The sequence below is a fragment of the Nematostella vectensis genome, chromosome 4 (genome assembly GCF_932526225.1).
Source record: "Nematostella vectensis chromosome 4, jaNemVect1.1, whole genome shotgun sequence".
NCBI lineage: Eukaryota > Metazoa > Cnidaria > Anthozoa > Actiniaria > Edwardsiidae > Nematostella > Nematostella vectensis.
The window spans coordinates 2,716,561-2,738,788 of NC_064037.1; the positions used below are offsets into that span (position 1 = coordinate 2,716,561).

General features: G+C 38.0%; 2 protein-coding genes and 1 long non-coding RNA gene across 7 annotated transcripts; 1 reads left to right on the top strand and 2 right to left on the bottom strand.

The window, feature by feature from the left end:
• Window positions 1-43: 43 nt before the first annotated feature.
• LOC5511551 (protein HGH1 homolog) lies at window positions 44-14,322 on the top strand. 3 transcript variants are annotated; one of them, XM_032380890.2, is made up of 3 exons: window positions 44-734; window positions 975-1,165; window positions 13,877-14,322. In XM_032380890.2, exons 1-3 carry the CDS (start codon window positions 83-85, stop codon window positions 13,979-13,981), a joined length of 948 nt encoding a protein of 315 aa, XP_032236781.1. In that variant the 5' UTR covers window positions 44-82; the 3' UTR covers window positions 13,982-14,322. The 3 variants fall into 3 exon arrangements, with proteins under 3 accessions (XP_032236781.1, XP_032236780.1, XP_001631977.1); XM_032380889.2 differs by lacking the exon at window positions 13,877-14,322 and adding an exon at window positions 1,815-2,246 and having other exon boundaries at window positions 45-734; XM_001631927.3 differs by lacking the exon at window positions 13,877-14,322 and adding an exon at window positions 1,753-2,246 and having other exon boundaries at window positions 46-734.
• LOC5511585 (neuropeptides B/W receptor type 2) lies at window positions 1,350-11,817 on the bottom strand. 3 transcript variants are annotated; one of them, XM_048726063.1, is made up of 5 exons: window positions 5,644-6,281; window positions 4,151-4,583; window positions 4,019-4,072; window positions 3,188-3,395; window positions 1,350-2,699 (listed from the first exon to the last, which is right to left on the bottom strand). In XM_048726063.1, the coding sequence occupies exons 2-5, from the start codon at window positions 4,563-4,565 to the stop codon at window positions 2,267-2,269; spliced, it is 1,110 nt and encodes a 369-aa protein (XP_048582020.1). In that variant the 5' UTR covers window positions 4,566-4,583; window positions 5,644-6,281; the 3' UTR covers window positions 1,350-2,266. The 3 variants fall into 3 exon arrangements, with proteins under 3 accessions (XP_048582020.1, XP_048582019.1, XP_032236778.2); XM_048726062.1 differs by lacking the exon at window positions 5,644-6,281 and adding an exon at window positions 11,019-11,817 and having other exon boundaries at window positions 4,019-4,583; XM_032380887.2 differs by having other exon boundaries at window positions 4,019-4,583; window positions 5,644-6,276.
• Window positions 14,323-18,824: 4,502 nt separating the features above from the next.
• On the bottom strand, window positions 18,825-21,702 carry LOC116617861. Its single transcript, XR_004295906.2, has 4 exons — window positions 21,512-21,702; window positions 20,146-20,195; window positions 19,605-19,705; window positions 18,825-18,895 (listed from the first exon to the last, which is right to left on the bottom strand). It is a non-coding gene; the product is annotated as an uncharacterized LOC116617861 (long non-coding RNA).
• Window positions 21,703-22,228: the final 526 nt, after the last annotated feature.

Sequence of the window (22,228 nt, forward strand, 5' to 3'; positions counted from 1 at the left end):
TAGCTATTTTATTACTCTTAGCTACCGGAATCCCTGTGGTTACACATCTCGCACTTAGTCCCTAATTGCCGTCTCGTCCAACATGGCTACAAGCATTGAGGAGAAACAAGCAACGGAACTTTTAGGGTTTTTAAAGCAGTCAGAGCGTGGTGATGTCCGATACTTTGCTTTGGATTACATCCTTGGGCTAACTGTGACTGAAAGTGGTCAGCAATTCTTGAAAAATAACGAGGAATTCTTATCACAATTGTACAAACTCACACGTGACTCGAACGAGAAAATAAGTAGTGACGCTTACTCTGCCCTTATAAACCTCTCTGCTGTACCGGCCTTGGCCGAGAAACTCTTGAAGTTCAAGATCATAATTCCCTTGGTGGATTATCTACTCAATGAGAACAGCATACATGCTGACAAGTGCGCTGTTGTGCTGTCAAACTTAACAAGAACAGAGAGCACGTGCGAAATAGCGCTAAACGAGCTCCTGGCGGCCTCACCTGACTATGTTTACAGAGTGGTGGAGAGGTTCTGTGAGTCGAGTCTAGTCTCTGATTCGAGTCCAGATAGCTTGGCTTTATTTATATCAAACCTGACGCAGATGAAAAAAGGAAGAGAGCTGATGTTAGACAGGAAACGATGTGTAATCCAGCGGTTGCTCCCATTCACCCAACACAAGTCATCATTAAACAGGAGGGGAGGGGTGGTGACGATTCTAAAGAATTGTTGTTTTGAGACAGGTATACCTTAATCTGTCCCTAACTATCAGATATAATTAAGAAAGGAGGAAGTGGTGGGGCCTGATGTACAGCATAGGGGGTTTGAGTTATTCTAAAGAACTGCTGCTTTTTGCCACTTTCCAGGGGGGAGGGAATCATGCAAAAAGGCCCTATTGATTTGCTTCCAATCAAAAGTGCCTCATGGACAATGGATTATTTCTTTTAAGAAAAAAATCCAAGTTATTTTATCTTTCTCTTTAGATACTCATGACTGGTTACTGAATGATGAAGTTGACATATTGCCTCATCTACTTCTACCCTTGGCTGGTGGTGAGGAACTCACAGAGGAGGAAACAGATAAACTCCCACCTGATCTTCAGTATCTGGACGAAAGCAAAGAGCGTGAAACTGATCCAGACATTAGGAATATGCTGCTGGAATCTTTGCTTCAGGTAAGAAGGGTTTACACCCACTCCCCCCTCCCACACACACAGATAATCAGGGACTTAAAGGATAAAAAATTAAAGGATATTTGTTTTATGTTTGATTCATTTTGTAAAAGCACCATATCCTAATGGTATAAATAATATGAAATTAAGCATCATGTTACCATGATAATAAAATACCACAAGTAAGTGCCATGAGATCCTTTTTATTACATTTACTCCTCAATTTTACAAATATATGTACTATTCGGTTTACTTTGGGCAAATTTCTATCAATCAAAAGTGTGTATGTCTTAGTAAAGACTGATTGTTTACAAGCATGTTGACAATTAAACAAGTTTACCAGCTGACTATGATTACAGTAACAGTAGAGGATTAGCAGTTTGAACCTTTTCTGAGGGCTGGTGATACAGCTGAACAGCAGAAATTGCCTTTTAAATTTGCCATTTAAAATTTAAATTCAAGTGAAATATCAATGTAGAACAATGTATTTGAAAAGAAAAGGAAAAAAGGTATTGCAAATATAACTAAAATGAAAACAAAGGAGGGGTTTTGTTTTCTTTGAAATGTTTTTTTTTCTTCTCTTTATATAGCTTCTGGCAACAAAAAATGGGAGAACAATTATGCGAGATAAGAATGTTTATGTAATTCTCAGAGAATTGCACAATTGGGAAAAAGACGAAATAGCTCAAGCAACCTGTCTGAAGTGCATTCATATTCTTATTGGAGAGGAGCCAGAACCTGGAATGGAAAACTTGAGGGAAGTTGTCATACCTGATAACATCAAGTTTGACTAGTTTTAATAAGATTTTACATGTATTAGATTATATCAACCTTTTTTTTGTCTATAACATCAAGTATAACCTGCCTATATTATCATTGTTTTTTAGTCTGTCGCGTGAGTTTGGCTTAGTATATCTCATCAACATAGGTTTGTCTGTTTGTTCAATTGATTAGTGTACAGTATCACATCAAGATATATAACATTATGTTACTAAAAGTCAAATCAAGCTTGACTTAATCAAGGCATTTCTGCTGAATGAACTAAAATTAACATGTGTGGTTAATACAGTTATTTTGAAAACAGTGTTCAGTCTCTTTGCTCAATCAATCACCAGCACCACGCTTTGAGAACCACTTGCACAATACAATCCGAAAGAAGGCCTTAGCGTAGAACTTGCTCATTGTCCCATAACATAGTGGATGCAACGCACTTGGCAAACACGTTATGAGAAATATATACTTTCTTGTAATATGGAAGTACTCCCACAACCCGAAGGAAAGGACATTGAAGTATTCCAAAATGAAAAACAGCTGGTATGGGAAGTAGCAGATGATAAAGACAAGGACGATGACGTAGATCATACGAAGAAGGTCGTGCTCAAGCTCCTCCAGCTGGTTCCCTTCTATGTTTGTCTCTCTTCGCTGGCAGGGCTGGTACCACTTGCGTGACAATAGTGTGTGGTCTCGTCTTTGTTGTGTGACGTTCCCAGGTTCATCCTCGGGTGGCGTGACATAAAGTTTTGGGATGGAGATTGGTCTAAGGATGTGAAACAAGTCACGTGTGTATGATTAAAAAGGTAGTATATATAGATGGAGATCGGTCAAAGTATATGAAACAAGTAGAGAGTGCCGTATTTTTAGAAAGGCATTATAATGTTCCCCTTATTTACAGGAATAGGTAAATTGACTTCTTGACATAGCGCAACTACAAGAAAGAAAATTCGTTCATATCTATTGCAATGCTCTGGTTTGTCATTCAATTGTATGAACTATCATCGTCTTCGCTTCGAATTAAGCTTGTCCCAAGCCAGAATGTTGTCCTATTTATATCCCTAACCCTAAACCTAGCTCGTTGCAAATTGCGCTCTTTGTTACCTGATCTTGATAAGTGGCGATATATCTTTTTCCCGGAAATTCAAATTGTACTTACATCTCTCTTAGAGCGGTTTAAAAAATCTTATAGTATACAAGATCTAAAAGTATATTACCAAAATACCCTGTACCATCTATACGGATGTGACGTACCTATCCGAAGATGGCGTATCCTCCATGCACAGTTCAACCGAGACCTCTTCCTTTGATTGACGACCTCGTTTAAGAGCCATGTGTATGTTGACACCTATCGCCCCGTATGCCGTCACCATCGTTAGGATAGGGAGGATGAAGTTCAGGATAAACCGGAAAAGGATGTACATTCTGTAGTTTTTTGATGGGAACGTCTCCAAACTCTCCCCTGGGGGAACATTTGAAATAATGAGATGATTAATAATAACGTCCACGTCTAGCTCAAAGTAGTGATGCATTGCTAAACTTGTTTTTGATTTCAAAGATTAAACATCAATTGAATTACAGGCCATAACTAGACGTATTCAAATTGAAGTAAAAGATTGATTATCTAAGTGACACGTAGATTTCTTGGAAATCTTAATAAGTCGCATGTAGTAAAACAGAGCAAGGAGATTTTAGCTGAAACAAGAACAGCCTGTGGTGAGGCGGGGAAAAAAACGAATATCCAACCTAGTGAATGTTTGTTATTTAGAGATGGAGTTGGTTTTGGTTAGAAAGGGCTAAGGTGAGTGTGGGTGTTTTGTTAAGTGAGTTGAAGAGTAAAACTAGGTGAGTCGATATTGGTTAGTTTTTCAGGCACAAAACCCCGAGAACACGGAGTTCGCATATCACGGCCGCCATCTTGGATAATTCGCTGCGCAGGGGGAGGGGGAGAAATGTTTACGAAAATATACGTTCTGTGACTAGCTATAAGAGAACAGTTGAGCTGAATTGGACATTGAAGTGAAGAAAGAGAGGGAGCAGAGGATGTGCTAATTTCCGTCATTATGTACAGGCTGATATTCCTACCTGGAAACAGAACAACACACCATTTCGTTCCTTCATCTAGAGGCGAGTTCACGACTTTAGAGAAAACCAGAGACGGAAATGTTACAATGAAAGCGCCAACCCAGACCAAACCAATGAACAAGTGTACCATACGCGGGGCTGGTGTCTGCAGCCTGTAAACGCCAATCATGCGATATCTGTGCACTGAAATAGCAGCCAGCGACCAGGTAACTGTAAGACCACACATGATTTGCCCGGGACTGGCCAGGTGACAGATGGCTGGGCCAAACACCCAGTCACTTAACTCCTCGTAGGCAACCAGCATTGGCAGGAAAACAGCCCCGATCAGTTCAGCCACGGCCAGATTGGTGACCAGGTAGTAGGTTAATGGCTTACGTGCCGGGATTGCAACGATAGTCTTGATTACCACTAAGTTTCCAAATATGGCGGCCAGGATCATAAACGAGAACGAGGAGATGCGGAAATAGAAGGATGCCGTGGGCTCCTCATGCTGGGTCAGCGGATGAAAGTGCTGTGTTGTGTTGTCATGCGTAGATATGTTAACCATGTTCAGCCAGAGATGTTGCTATGGAAACATGAAACGTCAAAAGTTGATCATGGGATTGTTGTTGCTGGAGAAAAGACAAAGCCACGAGAGAATTCATGTATATGCAATACATGGATCTAGACAGTGAAATATTGACTTTGTATCGTAATATTTGCATTCGAAGCTTTCAGTTCTATACATGAATTCCTTTCAAAAAGCTTTGTTTAAGACTAAATGTTTAAAAAGAGCCTTTCTTGTGAATTTGCAGTTCCTGTTGCCAGTTGCGATCAATGCAGAAAAATGAAGTTGATCGTTATATTTTGAGATGTTCCATCCATACCCCCCTCTCCTTCCCCGCCCATAGGATTTTTAGGACATTTAGTATGTTGTATTACACATTCGATTGACTATTTTTATGATTATAATGTTTTGTTGTTAGTAATAAATGATATTATTATACGATAGTACGCGCGCTGTGATTGGCTAATTTGTAGTCGTGAAATTCCCGTCTCTGAGGGCATTACGGAATTCCGTATTGCCGTACGAAAAATTTTTCACAATCTTTTGGTTTTTGATTTTTTTTCCACCTTCAAACTGCAAAACGAACGACAGCGAACATTCGAGTAGCGAATTCTAACACCCAGAAGAAACAAAAATGTTTAATCAGCGGGCCGTTTTTTTCCGTATTCGAAGAGGGACATTTCGCGAGCTTTTTTGTGTTGCTTTGTTCGGTTGCACGAATTTCGCTAAAACAAAATCGACCAAAAATCCAAAGCCACAAAAAGAAAACAAGAAACAAACAGGTCTTAAAGTTGATAATGTGAGAGGACAAGCACTTTGGGTCGGAGTTTTATTATCCTGAAGAGATTGAAGAGGAAATTATTGACACAAAGAAAAACAATAAGATCACGAGCCGCCACCGATAGCCAAGAAATACAAAGCTTATCGGATAAACAAACAAATGGATAAATAACAAGGGGTGTAAAGACCCAGAAAAGTCTCTTTAAGATAAGTACTACCTGTTATTTGTGAATGCAATATTTCCATCAAATCAAAACGCAAATGATCATAATACATAGTTCAGTGTATATTAATTTACCTCTCACAGGCTTGTAGAGCCAGACTTTGTAAGGATATCAGTAAAAGTTTTGGTAGCTAGCCCCCTCATTAGACGTCGGCATATGAAAAGAACGGCGTCTTTCCTTAGCCTGACTGTTTTGATTGACACGATCATAACTAGACAACTTTGGAGTTAATTATCTGATGGAAGCACTCTTTCAATTCTTGTTTGTGATGCCATAATTATTTGCAGGGTTATTCGCGGAGAAGACTGCTATGAACTTTTTGCGAAAATGTTTCCTATCCCTTCCCCAGAAGGTTATGTTCGCAAACGTCGAGGATTAGTTTATCACGTGATAGGGATACATTAATTGTTTCTTGTATTGATGCCTCTCAGTTGAAAAAAAATAACAGAATAACTAAGTTGTAAAAAACACCTGCGGTTTCTTGAGTAGATGGAGAAGTGTTTAATTAAACTTTTGAAAACGCAACGTCGCGATGCATTACATTAGTTTCCTAGCTCGGTAAACAAATTTTCGAACTTTCCGTGTCTAAAACTCAATCCTTTTCTAATATACCAATACAGGCAAATTTCTTCGCTCTTAACTTGTTTTTGCTTGTGCAAGAAATTAGCGCAGTAGCAATGATGAGCACCGTCCTCAATAAGATTCGAAAACATGGGTGGTCTTTCTTTAAACAGAGTAAATGAAACAAATTGATTATTAATTCCCCTCGGAAAACAATGCGTTAGGCCATAAACAACCGTAATGTTTTGAGAAGATGAGTCCACGACGGTTCATTAACCCAACAAAATGCTGATCAATTTATATGTTATGAATTGATTGCATTCATTTAAACCGCTTGGGAATTTTGAGTTTGATAAGCTACAGTTGGTAATATTATCTTGCCTTTTTATCGTTTTTTATAGTATATTGCTATTTTAGATTTTTAGATAAATATGAAAGATTGCATAAACTGTTTAGAGTAATTCACGCATCCGCATCAAAAAAATCTCTGCCATTGGTATCCTGGGCCTTGGAATCTCAGCGGTCACCTCTTCGTCCCCTACACAAATCGAAGACAACCAAAGCCTGCATGGTCCTAATGTTCTAAATTTTCCTAATCTTGAAAGATTGTATTGTGCAATGATGTACTTTTCTATGACATCAGAAATGTACCATTTGTGACAATATTCTCATATTGTGTTTAATTGACAGCTGTTTCTCGACTAATCGGTCTAAACGTCTTGACATCGATGCATAATTGTGCTGACTATGTTTTCTCCATTAAGTTAGGAACAGTAATTCTAAAGGCAATTTAAACGGTACTTTTAAATGGCACATTAGACTGCATTTCGTCATTTTGGTGTAAGTCATTTCTCGTCTTTTATTGGGTTGATTATTTAGTAAAGATAATCACTAGCGCTTTTGATTTTCGTCCTACTTCAGCTACGGACATTGTTTTATTATTATTTTTATTTTTTGCAGTTTCTTCCGTTGAGTTCAATATTAACATTTTGTGCAACTTATTATTGATCTGGCTGTTTTATTTTAAAATGTAATCTTTGAAACCCTATGCATGGAAAGTTCGTCTTGGCAGTGAATCCGCTTGAATCACGGGGGATTTCAATCCGTACTACAACTAAAGCAGCTAAAATACAGTTATAAATTATCAAATGGTATCAGGCCCGTACCCCAAGGCATCTTACATGCGAAGCTTTCATGGAATCCTTGAATTCTAAAAATCCGGTTTATCATGTAGCAGATATGACAATTAAGAAATGCAATTACTAAACGTTTTTCCGAATTTGTCACTGTAAAATATTTGTATTGTTTAACACATTGACCCCTGAACCGGCCTGTACCGGCTTTGGGAAGTACCCACAACCCAAAAAATTCATAAATTAAAAATAAACACAACAAGATGAAGATACTCAGGCATCAGTCTAAGGGATAAATGGTCTTGCAGATATGCATCCAACCAAGGTGTTGGCATCTACTCTTAAGCCAAATAATAGCACAGGTTCTTTGACAAATCTCAAATCGAACAAGGAGAGAAAAGCAGAATCACCCCTCTCGATAAAACGCTCAAAATACCACACAAGGGAGAGAGATCAGCAAACACAGCTCAAGACACAAATAGATACCTTTATTCTGATCCTCCAGGTACATTTCCTTGGCCTCAAAACACAATGCCCATTCCTTGAAGGATTGTACAACCACGAAAATATGTTTACGTATTGCAAAGCATTCTGGGAGATACAGGGGAAAATTCACGAGGGGAGGGCCAGTCAACACTCCTCTCCCCAAAGTCAGATGGTTTTTTTATAAGTCTTTTCACCCCAAAGCCAAACAAATCAATTCCAGGCCATACAGACCCAGAATAGCAGTGTAAACAATTTTGGAATCAATTTGGTTTCAGAAAAGACACCATTTAGGAGAGCTGTGGTGATTCATTAGAAAATTATTTTCTCATCCGGGCAAAGCCAAACAAGAAAAAATCATCATGAATCCACCTTTGCTTGCAAATATCCATAAGCAAAGCACTCAATTATGCCCCAAAAGACTTCATGATGTCCTGAGACACTCTCCTAATATGCTCATAGCTGTATTTTTGATGAAAAATACAAGCAACCATCAACTTGTGCTGGCTTCAGCACATCGACGAGGGATTAAAAGTGGGGACCGCAAAGCACTGTTGGAAAGCTTGGATACCGCTGACTAGGTGCAGCTGTGTTTGACTTTGACGGGCTGTATAAAACTCAGAATAGGGGGGGAGGTATCTGTTTTCAGTCTGTTTTTTCTAAATTCAGCTCCAAAAAAGCCAGGAGTCAATGGGTTAAATAAGTAATTAATTGCGCTTAGCCTGTAATTCAGCTTTCATGCTGCTAAAGGTAAAAAAAAAAAATCCATATATCTATTTATCAACAGCAGAAAGTCCACTTTCGGTTCGCAATAGACGTTTTTTTTTTTGTAGACAAAGCTATAAAACATATTAAGCGAATTTGATAAAAAGGGCATTCTAGGTCACTCTGGTCTATTGAAGCCAAAGCCGATAAATAAACCTCCCGGCCCTTCCGGAAAAATTAGGTCCACTTTTTCGTATTTGAACCCCATTCCGCCCCCCCCCCCCCCCCCCCCCCCCCACAAGAAAAACCCTGGGTACGGGCCTGGGTATACAGGTATAATCAAAATGCTGAGAGATTGAATATCCTAAAAAAAAATTGTTACGTAAGTCGAATCTAAGGATTAAAAATAAGGAATGAAGAGTTTACCATTTTAATACACCAACAAAAAACGAAAAACGAAAGGCTGTTAGGACACGATAGCACCTCCAGTGAAAGTGAGTCATTTTATTTTCTTGCACAATTCTCCTTATTCGTATATACTTATCTTTTGAAGTATCTTTATTGACCACCTAAATTAACTATATTAAATAAAGGTTTTTAAAACTGCTCGTTTTTCGAGGCTAGTTTTAGTTAACCCCCATAAAACCGCTGGGGCATGACGAATGGAGCCTAAAACAGGTAAACAGGCCTTCTTTGATCTAGACGTATAGCAATAAGAAACAAGCTGATTTTTATGCTAACTGATTAACAGGTGTTTCAATAGCAAAGCCACTTTTGGGTTTAAAGCTCCGTGCAAATAACGCCGACATCGGTAACATGGCTTACCGATAAGCCAGAAGCCTAGTCAGGCTGGAAAGTTTTATTTTTCTCTATTAAATAGTTCTTTTGTGTGTGCAACATTCTAGGCTTCTGGCCAAAAACTTCATTTTCCTTTTTTTTCAATTCGCATGTTTTCCTTTCGGAGAACCGCTTTCATGTTTTAGAACATTTTGAACTTCTTCTTGGTTCGTATTCCAAATGATTACGCTCAATAAGGCTGTTTTCGAAGTTTTGCAAAAGCCAAAAAGTAACCCGAAAAGTCTCGGGTGACTGCGAGGTCCCGAGAACTTTCTTGTGAATTTCGGGCCCGAGAAGTTCGGGAAAGATCAAAATCTATAAAGAGGATCATCTTTTACATAAATCTTTGCGGTAAAATACGATGTTTGGCGATATTTTAACGCATTTAGATACCGTAAGTTATATAGGAATTAGCCAGCTTTTCAAATTTAAGGAATGAAACGTTTTGGGGCCTAAGAATTCTATCAGTAGGATGGATATTACTAGTGCATCTTGAGACTATGCGCATATGAAATATTTTATACTTTCAAGCCAATTTTATCTTATCCAGAGTGAAGTTTATATCTTTTTTAAGAGACTGTACGTATACGAAACTTGAACCCTAATTAGCACTAAGCCAAGAAGATAGTTTAATTTAAGGGAAGGGTCATTATTTACGGGGGGAGGGGGGGGGGAGGGCTGCTAAGTTAAATTTTTTTCCAGTTCAAGAACTTATTTACCTCTCACAGGCTTGTAGAGCCAGACTTTGTAAGGATATCAGTAAAAGTTTTGGTAGCTAGCCCCCTCATTAGACGTCGGCATATGAAAAGAACGGCGTATTTCCTTAGCCTGACTGTTTTGATTGACACGATCCTAACTAGATAACTTTGGAGTTAATGATCTGATGGAAGCACTCTTTCAATTCTTGTTTGTGATGCCTTAATTATTTGTAGGGTTATTCGCGGAGAAGACTGCTATGAACGTTTTGCGAAAATGTTTCCTATCCCTTCCCCAGAAGGTTATGTTCGCAAACGTCGAGGATTAGTTTATCACGTGATAGGGAGATATTAATTGTTTCTTGTAATGATGCCTCTCAGTTGAAAAAAATTAACAGAATAACTAAGTTGTAAAAAACACCTGCGGTTTCTTGAGTAGATGGAGAAGTGTTTAATTGAACTTTTGAAAACGCAACGTCGCGATGCATTACATTAGTTTCCTAGCTCGGTAAACAAATTTTCGAACTTTCCGTGTCTAAAACTCAATCCTTTTCTAATATACCAATACAGGCAAATTCATTCGCTCTTAACTTGTTTTTGCTTGTGCAAGAAATTAGCGCAGTAGCAATGATGAGCACCGTCCTCAATAAGATTCGAAAACATTGGTGGTCTTTCTTTAGACAGAGTAAATTAAACAAATTGATTATTAATTCCCCTCGGAAAACAATGCGTTAGGCCATAAACAACCGTAATGTTTTGAGAAGATGAGTCCACGACGGTTCATTAACCCAACAAAATGCTGATCAATGTATATGTTATGAATTGATTGCATTCATTTAAACCGCTTGGGAATTTTGAGTTTGATAAGCTACAGTTGGTAATCTTATCTTGCCTTTTTATCGTTTTTATAGTATATTGCTATTTTAGATAGTTTTAGATAAATTTGAAAGATTGCATAAACTGTTTAGAGTAATTTACGCATCCGCATCAAATAAATCTCTGCCATTTTACAATCATAAGTTCTGTTAATGTCACCTCTTGGTATCCTGGGCCTTGGAATCTCAGCGGTCACCTCTTCGTCCCCTACACAAATCGAAGACAACCAAAGCCTGCATGGTCCTAATGTTCTAAATTTCCCTAATCTTGAAGTATTGTATTGCGCAATGATGTACTTTTCTACGACATCAGAAATGTACCATTTGTGACAATGTTCTCATATTGTGTTTAATTGACAGCTGTTTCTCTACTAATCGGTCTAAACGTCTTGACATCGATGCATAATTGTGCTGACTATGTTTTCTCCATTAAGTTAGGAACAGTAATTCTAAAGGCAATTTAAACGGTACTTTTAAATGGCACATTAGACTGCATTTCGTCATTTTGGTGTAAGTCATGTCTCGTCTTTTATTGGGTTGATTATTTAGTAAAGATAAACACTAGCGCTTTTGATTTTCGTCCTACTTCAGCTACGGACATTGTTTTATTATTATTTTTATTTTTTGCAGTTTCTTCCGTTGAGTTCAATATTAACATTTTGTGCAACTTATTATTGATCTGGCTGTTTTATTTTAAAATGTAATCTTTGAAACCCTATGCATGGAAAGTTCGTCTTGGCAGTGAATCCGCTTGAATCACGGGGGATTTCAATCCGTACTACAACTAAAGCAGCTAAAATACAGTTATAAATTATCAAATGGTATCAGGCCCGTACCCCAAGGCATCTTACATGCGAAGCTTTCATGGAATCCTTGAATTCCAAAAATCCGCTTTATCATGTAGGAGATATGACAGTTGAGAAATGCAATTACTAAACGTTTTTTCCGAATTTGTCACTGTAAAATATTTGTATTGTTTAAATAAGTAATTCATTGCGCTTAGCCTGTAATTCAGCTTTTATGCTGCTAAAGGTAAGAAAAACAAAAAAAATCCTATTTATCAAAAAAAAAATCTATTTATCAACAGTAGAAAGTCCACTTTCGGTTCGCAATAGACGTTTTTTATTTGTAGACAAAACTATAAAACATATTAAGCGAATTTGATAAAAAGGGCATTCTAGGTCACTCTGGTCTATTGAAGCCAAAGCCAATAAATAGACCTCCCGGCCCCTCCGGAAAAATTAGGTCCACTTTTTCGTATTTCAACCCCATCCCCCCCCCCCCCCCCCCCACAAGAAAAACCCTGGGTACGGGCCTGGGTATACAGGTATAATCAAAATGCTGAGAGATTGAATATCCTAAAAAAAAATTGTTACGTAAGTCGAATCTAAGGATTAAAAATAAGGAATGAAGAGTTTACCATTTTAATACACCAACAAAAAACGAAAAACGAAAGGCTGTTAGGACACGATAGCACCTCCAGTGAAAGTGAGTCATTTTATTTTCTTGCACAATTCTCCTTATTCGTATATACTTATCTTTTGAAGTATCTTTATTGACCACCTAAATTAACTATATTAAATAAAGGTTTTTAAAACTGCTCGTTTTTCGAGGCTAGTTTTAGTTGACCCCCATAAAACCGCTGGGGCATGACGAATGGAGCCTAAAACAGGTAAACAGGCCTTCTTTGATCTAGACGTATAGCAATAAGAAACAAGCTGATTTTTATGCTAACTGATTAACAGGTGTTTCAATAGCAAAGCCACTTTTGGGTTAAAAGCTCCGTGCAAAAAACGCCGACATCGGTAACATGGCTTACCGATAAGCCAGATGCCTAGTCAAGTCTGGAAAGTTTTATTTTTCTCTATTAAATAGTTCTTTTGTGTGTGCAACATTGACTAGGCTTCTGGCCGAAAACTTCATTTTGCTTTTTTTTTTTTAATTCGCATGTTTTCCTTTCGGAGAACCGCTTTCATGTTTTAGAACATTTTGAACTTCTTCTTGGTTCGTATTCCAAATGATTACGCTCAATAAGGCTGTTTTCGAAGTTTTGCAAAAGCCAAAAAGTAACCCGAAAAGTCTCGGGTGACTGCGAGGTCCCGAGAACTTTCTTGTGAATTTCGGGCCCGAGAAGTTCGGGAAAGATTAAAATCTATAAAGAGGATCATCTTTTACATAAATCTTTGCGGTAAAATACGATGTTTGGCGATATTTTAACACATTTAGATACCATAAGTGTTAAAGGAATTAGCCAGCTTTTCAAATTTAAGGAATTAAACGTTTCGGGGCCTAAGAATTCTATCAGTAGGATGGATATTACTAGTGCATCTTGAGACTATGCGCATATGAAATATTTTATACTTTCAAGCCAATTTTATCTTATCCAGAGTGAAGTAGTTTATATCTTTTTTAAGAGACTGTACGTATACGAAACTTGAACCCTAATTAGCACTAAGCCAAGAAGTTTAATTTAAGGGAAGGGTCATTATTTACGGGGGGAGGGGGGGAGGGCTGCTAAGTTAAAATTTTTTCCAGTTCAAAAGTTTCGACCCACCCCCAGAGGGTACCAGAGCCTCCAGACTTCCCTCGTCCAGTGACGTTCAGCCAAAATGCCGCGTCGTTTTGGGGAGGGTAGCCCTCCCCAAAATTGGCGCTCAAAAAATTGCAACCCTCCCCCCAAACATACCACACCTTCCCCCCCCCCCCCCCCGTTAAAAAAATAAGCCTTTCCTTATATGTACGCCCTACGTCTTGTAGGGCGCAAAAATATTTTCTTACTGAATTATTTGAGTTTATTTAATATATCTATATAATACGCTAAGAAATAAAAGTGTATGCCCAACCTCTCACGAAAAAAAAAAAAAGAACTAGAAAACTACAGAACCACACCATCATGACAATCCTTAGCAAAATGGGGATACCGGGAATGCTTTCACTTTGAAATCGCGGGGAAAAGCTGCAAAGAGATAGCAGAAGCAGATACCACTCACAAACACGTCATGTTTTATCTCTCCACAGAGAACCAAAAAGTATTCATATCTCACGGCCGATAGCACCATTGACGTTCAGGACTTCGTGGTTTTCAAACAAATCAAAATAAGTGTTCAGGCGGAAAAAGAATAAAGCACAATGTTTTTTCTTTAATGTTATTATATCCATGTCGTTATGTCGGGCTTAAAAGAGTGCGCGCGCCTATGTTGTTATGTCACTAGTGTGCACTAGGAATTAGCATAAAGCCACATAACTTCGTATCACATTTCACACACAATAGTTATGAACCAACCACCAAAAACGACATCAAGACCTGGCCGATGAAGCGATGATTCATGCATCTTCAATGGCTGCCCATCATACCATTGTCCATATCGACACTCGCCGATATGGACAATGAAAAGTGAAGGAAAATAATTTGGGCGTTATATAGGGTAGCATATACAATATCTAAATTACATAAGGGTATCTCATAAGGAAAAGACAATATACATTTTATAGAATTTTTTTTCTGACTCTGAAAAGGAGGGGCGGGATGTAGAACCCGTTGCGAAAAATTTCTACTTAGCTCCCATGCTTCTTGGTTCACCTAGGATCTGACACACAGCTACTACGCTAGTTTCTCCCTTGATTTTTTAACTCCTTGAATTAACAGTTGTTTTTATATGCACCACTTTTAAGTAACAGACGGCTTTTTAAAGCTTTTTTTAACGAGTGCCTTACGGATACGACAAAACGCAGGTGGCTTTTAATTAAACCATTAATATGTCGGTTTTGAATAGTCATTCGTCAAAGTATTAAATTCGTACGGTGATATTGCTTTTTGGCTTTCTTTTAGGAGGGCGATTTTGCAAAATTAAAATGTCACGTGTTCCTGAATGTGATGCGTAACTCAACGCGTGCATAGATAGCAGGCATTACATTTTGATTTTATATCTTTGATTTTGAAATATAAGTGCCATGATCCGCTGGGAAGCAAAGGAAATAAATTGTATAACTGTATCCTCATCTGTGTTCTCCGTGTGGGTTCTCTGATATCAATCGTTTCTTTAAAAGTGTGCTGCCTTTCACAACCGCGATTATCTTCATGGACCTCGCGGGATCTATTTTTTCAAAGTAAAGATTCAGTCGCGAACTACTTCCACTGTTATCTGATGTATCATGGATGCACTTTTTTTATAAGAACCTCCAGCCTTAGATTTCACCAAATTTTTAAGAACATGCCGAGGCTCAGGGTCCTCGAGGATAAACAAAAAGGTTCTGAAACAATCAGTGGATGCACCTGCGTTTCGTCGCTGGTAACATATAATTGACAAAATTTGTGTTTTCACGCTCATGAATAATAAATAATATTTAACTGGACTGTTATCTGGTTATTCATTTCTAATACAACCTTATTTAAAATAAATCAATCAAAATATTCAAGGAGAATAGGACGCCGCCTGCCCATTTGAACCCCCGCCCCCTTGCATGCTGGGAAAAGCGGATATTCAGCCTCTGGAACCCAGGGTATCGTTTTCATTAACCAGAGTATTGAATTGGCGAACCTTATTCAAATGACATATGACAAAAAAAAATGTTTGTTTACTCTGCTAAATTATGTCTCAATTTTAAGACATCTTCACTTCATGCTAAGTCTGCTTAGCAGCCGCTTTTAGTGCCACTAAGACTACTGCAGACCGATGCTAAACGTTTACCGACAAAAATAATAAATATATTATTTTATTTCAGATAAGTATATAATCTCTAGGGCGCGCGACACAATCCAAGACACGAAACGATGACAATGCTTTGGTAAACGTCACGAGCGTGCCGTGGTTCCAGAGCCCCGAACGTCTCTCTATTTAGTGGCCAGAGAGAGACTGGAACCAGGGTATCACGAGCGCTGCTTCTGCCCGGAAACTTGCAAGTGCAACTGCTCAAAAAATGGTTCTGAAATTCTAAACTTATTTGTACCATTTTTTAATAAGCACGCGAATAGTTTTTAATAGAATCAAAAAGCCCAAACTGTCGTGATCTCGTACCAGAACAATGAATACAATACACCAAAAATTGGAATTCGACTCTGCCAAATTTTGTCTTTAATAAGACTTCTTCAGGAAAGTCTGCCTTGAAGAAGTCTTATTAAAGACGAAAATTTGGCAGAGTCGAATTCCAGTTTTTGGTGTATCGAATAGTTTTTAAAAGATTCTTGTTGTACAAAATGAATGAGTTTACGATATGACAATTTGCAAAGGCTGAACTTTGGTAAAGGGTAATAAGAGTTCTACAGACTAAGCATTCGCTACTATATCCATGAAGTCCTTTGTTAATAACAACGTTATTGGTTTATGTTTGATAACACTCCGTTTTATTTATATAGAAGGAAGTCTTATTTTCATATGAGGCAGGGCCGTCTAATGACTTTAAGATAGGATAAAGAATCATGGGACTTTCAGCGGAAACAGCGCAGCATGACTAATATAGTGGACTCCCTATCGTCTTTTTTATTGTAAAGCCCTCAGGATTGCGACATTTGATTTGCCAAATGTCCTTATCGACAAGCACGACGAAACAATCAGATGAATAGAAAGATCGTAGCCAACGCAGTTCCTAAGAAACTGGACCTATCCTCATAGATCCGCACAGCAAAATTGCATAAGAATAATCAAAATGCAAACACACGGATAAGAAGATTGTAAGTCCTACCATTAAACTTTTTTCCAAGTCTGTTGTGTTCAAGCCGACCTCAATTATATATAAGAATGATGTTGTCGATTTTATTTAAAGTATTTATGGAAAAAAGCTGCAAATATTTTAATTATTTGTCGATTGCTTTCAATTCGTAGTTTTCCGAGCTGTAATCACTGCAAGTTGACAAAAGTAGCTTTGAAAAACACATAATATTACCTCGACGAGGACACTTCTTTTTATTATCAGTACTCGGTCAGTATTTAATTAGATTTTCGTGTCATCCCCATCCCCATCTCCATTCATCCTTGATCGAGTGAAGTCCAGCTCGAGTCACCTACTATTCAGCCTATTAAGTTATGGTGTTTTACTCTCCAAAGTCGCTGGAAAACCACCAAAACGTCTATATTTTTACTTCTATTGCCGATTTCTATAACATTTTCTGTGGAACGCTGTGGGATATCTGGCTAGCACTCAGCTGGCTTCTATTTGCAGCTTTCTGAATGGATATTCGTGCGCGCGTCGGATGAATAAATATCAATCAGTTTATTATATAGCACATGTAGTGCGTATACGACATTACAGGTATCTTAAAAAAGGGCTGATATTTGTTTGACGGTGTCCATTATAGAACGGCAGAAAAAATTGGATGCATCTCTTTACCGTTTTAGGTTGACTGAACTGCTTATTGCACAATAGACATTTGATACTATATTTTACCATGTTGTTTTCATTCAGAAGCCACATTTCTGTATTGGATTTCACTATAGTCTATATAACAATCAAATTATTTACCAATCTTGAAGTTCCCTACCAATTAGCAGGAGGCGAAACGTCGATTGCTTCAGAAATGTTCAATGCATGTCTTGTTTTTGGAAATACTTTTGAATATGACTAGGAGAGTATGTATTTCCTAATAGTTGTGATACTTTTGTTAAAACATTTTATCGTGCATTTACGTTGTATTTTTTTTTGGAAATTCGACATTATAAATGACATTCCTACCGTTTTCTATGTGCTTGACTTCTTGTTTTTATTCTTCTTGTTGTCGTCTTCTTTGTCTTCTTCTTCTTCTTCTTCTTCTTCTTCTTCTTCTTCTTCTTCTTCTTCTTCTTCTTCTTCTTCTTCTTCTTCTTCTTCTTCTTCTTCTTCTTCTTCTTCTTCTTCTTCTTATACTTCTTCTTATTATTATTATACTTCTTCTCTTCTTTACTGTAGCTTCTGAGCTCTTATTTTCTCTGCAGCCTCCTCTTTAGAAAACTTGAACTGCAAATTCTTTCAAGACTATATCTATTTCTCGAGCAATTGATCTCCCTTGCTTCGGGCAAGTTTAATGGAAAAATTGCTCATTCTTGCTACCAATCCCTACCTCTGTACCGCCTCTGTGCTGACAATCTCCACCTCTCTTATTGGTCCAGATATCAATTTAGTTATAGAAAGTTATTTTTGTTGAGACTGTATTTTTCCTCTTATCCGGAGAATCTGCGTAAACATTAGAATTCTGAAAAATATTGAGATCGCATAATTATGGCCAACTCCTGTAAAGCCTATAATAAACTATTCTTCCTAATCATGTTCTCTAAAACTAAAAGCAAAACCAAACTAGTATCGAGATGTGTACTTATGTTTTTCAAATATTATGTTAATGTTAGGTTATTATAAAATTTCTTTAATAAGTGTTCTTAATTCCAGTCCCTAGCTGCTACGAGCCTGGGAGGCTTAACTCATTACCCAGGAAATCTTTTTGTGTGAGTGGAGCCAAATTGTCGCCTATTCTTTTAATGCACATTTAATTTGATATCTTTCTTATTGGAAGTCGTACTAGCGTTTGCGAAAAACCATCGCGTTTGATTTTTGATACAACAGGAAATTTGTTAAGCATCTAGTTGTGAAAACCCGCTTTAAGGAGAGATAGCTATGTAGCTTTTTCGTCTGTTCCAATGAGACGTTTAACGCTCCATAGAGGATATTATCATGAGAATCCTGGTATTTGAGAGGAAATATGACTCGTGTTTGGTCGATAAAAGTCATATTATATAAACGGATATTTGGCTTTTATAGCCAAACTGTGTAGACATATCAGATAGGAACCGTCGAGAAAATGATACAGAGGAAAAACCTAGGCAAATAGAACGCTTTGAAATCGTTGTAATTCTTGGGTGGACAGCATAGTAGTATCAGGGGATCGTTTAGACGAAAAAAATATTTATTGTGACACTGAAAATATGATGTTAAATTTTGAAACAAGCAAGCGCGGTCTGTTGACGTTTCACGTAAGAATGCTATTATTTTACTTAACAAGAAGTTGTTGTGATTGTTTATTTTCTTCCATCCAAGCTCTTTACAATGTTACAACACAATGCTTCCGATGAAACGCTGTAAAAGAAAAAAAAGAAAACCTATCAATGATTATGCCTTACTCCGAAAAAATGGGGAAAAATCGGAAAGGAGGCCAGAACCTTTGGTCTCAGCATACGGAAATGCATTTGCAATATTAGTCATGATACGTGAGTCGCGATACTCGGAGGCGGATGGGTTCCAGAAAGAGGGCCCGAAACAAGGGTTTCAAGAAAGGAGGGGTAATTGCTGCATATTTTGACTTTTCGCGATTCGTAAGTAGACTACTATAACCAGTGTTCTTTCACGCGGAAAGTGAAAATTGAGCGTCTCGGCATTTCTATTATTGGTAATGTATTTATTGGTTGACAACCTTGTCAAGAACAGCAGAGAGACTGTTTATTGGAATTATCCAGTGAAACCATGGGAAGTAGAATATGTTTAGAATGTTTGATCCAACCATCACATACAGAATCACATTGATCATACTACCCAATCCAGGTTCAAACGGGTTCGATTCGGCCCTACTTGTTGAACGTATGTGAGCTTTCTAGAAACTGGTCGTAGAGATGAGACATTTTTAAGCGCTTAGAACAAGGTTAATACTTTATACGCGCTAAATAATTTTTTTTGATTCTTTTATATCAAGCATCAGCGTGAATTCTCGCTTGTGATTCGTCAGAAGACGCCACACATTTTTGGTGCTCGCAGTTTTACAGGCCGTCCTGTAATTGTATTATCTCTTTACCTTTTTACTTATCAGCAAAGCTCGCACATTTGCCTACAGTTTGTGATAGCGAATCGTCCACGCGGTGTATCACGTTTGAAGCAGTCAGAGGGCTCAATCATCTGATAAAGTTAAACGTGAAGTGATCGTTACACCAATGTAAATCTTGACAAAAGATCGATACCCCAAAGTAATAATTGGCAAGTGATCGTTACCCCAAAGTAAATGCTTAGCAAGTGATCGTTACCCCCAAAGTGATGTTTGGCAAGTTATCGTTACCCCAAAGAAATACTTTGCACGTGATTGTTACCCTAAAGTAAGGCTTGCCAAATTACTTTTTTAACTGTGCGACGTATGGGGAATATGTAACTAGTTATATTCGTATCTAATTCCTACCCTTAGAGTACCTCCTAGCTAAAATGGACTTTAGTAGCGAGGGGGGAGGTGTGCGATCCCCTGGTGCACCCTGGTATCCCTTGGTTATAGGCTTGCTAAGAATTTGTGGAGTCTATGTTGAAAAAGGGAACCTTGTGTCCACCCAATGGCATAATAAGTGCCTTACCGATCCACAGAGAGCACGCTGCGCGGGAGACATCACGCTTCTTGTGCATACTGAAATCGATATGAATGATTTATTACTACTTTGCAACCGCATTTCCCAACCAGCGATCACTTGGGCACCTTGGGTTATTTTTATATTGTGCTTAAAACCTCATCTTACATTGAACTGAATGCTCATTTATCAGCAAGCTCGATTTCATGCTGTCATCGACCCATCGATTTTGGCGGCAAACTAATTTGGGAAGTCTTACGCCCGTTACGGTTTCTCCTCGGAAATGTGCACTACTCCCAAAAAAAGCCATTACTTGGAATTTATTGCCGCATTTGCAGGGAAACCCTCGTACAAGATACTTGGTTCGCATATATAGTGGTTAGAAGAAAAACTTTCATCGCTTACTGGAAGAAATATTCCTCCCCTATATGACTAAAAGCTGTTCTTCCTTAATTGGGTTTCCGAGGATGACATACATAGGGCTAGATCCCATATTAAGGGTTTTTTTCCATACACCGATATGTCGCGACCGATTTTTAGGAGTCAGTCTGATAACTTATAAACACACACAAAACCGGTACGACATTCGTCGCGCATAAAAACCGCCATGCCATTTTGAGAATTAACATTTATAAAAATGTTTGTTACACAACTTGAATAAGTATTATATTTTGGTAGGTCCTTATTTTTGTATTATAAAAGTTTAACAACCGAATGAAACATTTTATCCAATATTCAATAAGCTCCAACTCTCCTTTCTTAACGCAAGCAACAGCTATGTTCAACTATGTTTTTTTTTAATTTGACAGCGGCGGCCAGTCCTTTAATAGTTGATTCTAAATGCTTCTTTGATTGCATATGCATCTAGCTTAAGAACGCCGATCCACCCTTCATAATATTAACAAAAACAAAAGCAGTAGAATAAATTTTGTGTGTTGTGATTAGAAGCCGGGAAGTAAATCAACCGCAGGAGCCTTGCATAGGTTTATTTTATTGCGGTCCACACATTATTTTCAAAATTCTTCATTATCTGCTTCTTTCTCCTTCTTATGTTTAATATGTCATAATGTAAGCCGGCCCCAATCGAGTAAGAACAAAAACTCCAACTGGTGCCTGGCTAGGAAAGTGCACAGTTGTGGCCCCCCTTTTTTTCGTTTTCCGCGAAAAAGTGGGTTAGGGTATTATACGTTTCTTATAAATTTTCACTTATGATTTTTATGACTGCGCACATCTCCCTCAGCAAATCCTGGATACAGGCCTTTCCATAGTCATCCTTTTGATAAAGGTCATTACTGTTTTGACTTGTCTAAGGTCCCCGGCTTTGCTAAGGGTAATACACAAAGAAAAATAGGCCTTAATTTTGGTATTTTCTTACCTTCATCAGCTCCAGATTTGATGACCATGACAAGAAGAAAAACGGAAAATAAGAACCCAGCACATGCCATGGCGAAATCTTAACTTTCCTTTGATGAGATTTGGTATATTTTCTATTTGGATTCTATTCTATGGCTTGGAGTTTGAGCCGAGTAATTGACCGCAGGCATTATTGAGAGTTTTCTTTTATTCAAATAACAAAACCACAATGACTAAGGTAATTTATACGCCACAGAAAATACAGTCAAATAAATTTTAATGATAGTCGTCGTACTTCAAAGGTATTTCAGCCAAGAAGACTTATCTAACTTGCTGACGTTTTATTAGGTTTTGTCGACAGCGTTTGCCATTTCGAAATTTGGAAAAGGAGGTTAGAAAGGCGTTCGCCCTTCGTCGGAGCAAAAGAAACAGTTTCTTTTCAACCTTGTGTTGATTTATACATTTTCTTTATAATCAAGAATTCTTGCGTTAACCTCGTCCGCTTCTGGTTTATATCTTTTTCGCTGCACGTCGTAGTAAATGATCACAATACTGGAATTTTACTCGGGATTGTAACGATTTTTTACTGGGATACCTGTGGTAGACCAGTCATAAAATGCAACTGGTTTTTTTTTTGCTGCCGTCTCGCGATTTGCACAATGCAATTTCCAAGAACCGTTGCGCCACAGGCGATACTTCTTATTTTAGTGTATTGAATGCGACCTTACTGTAGCCTTTT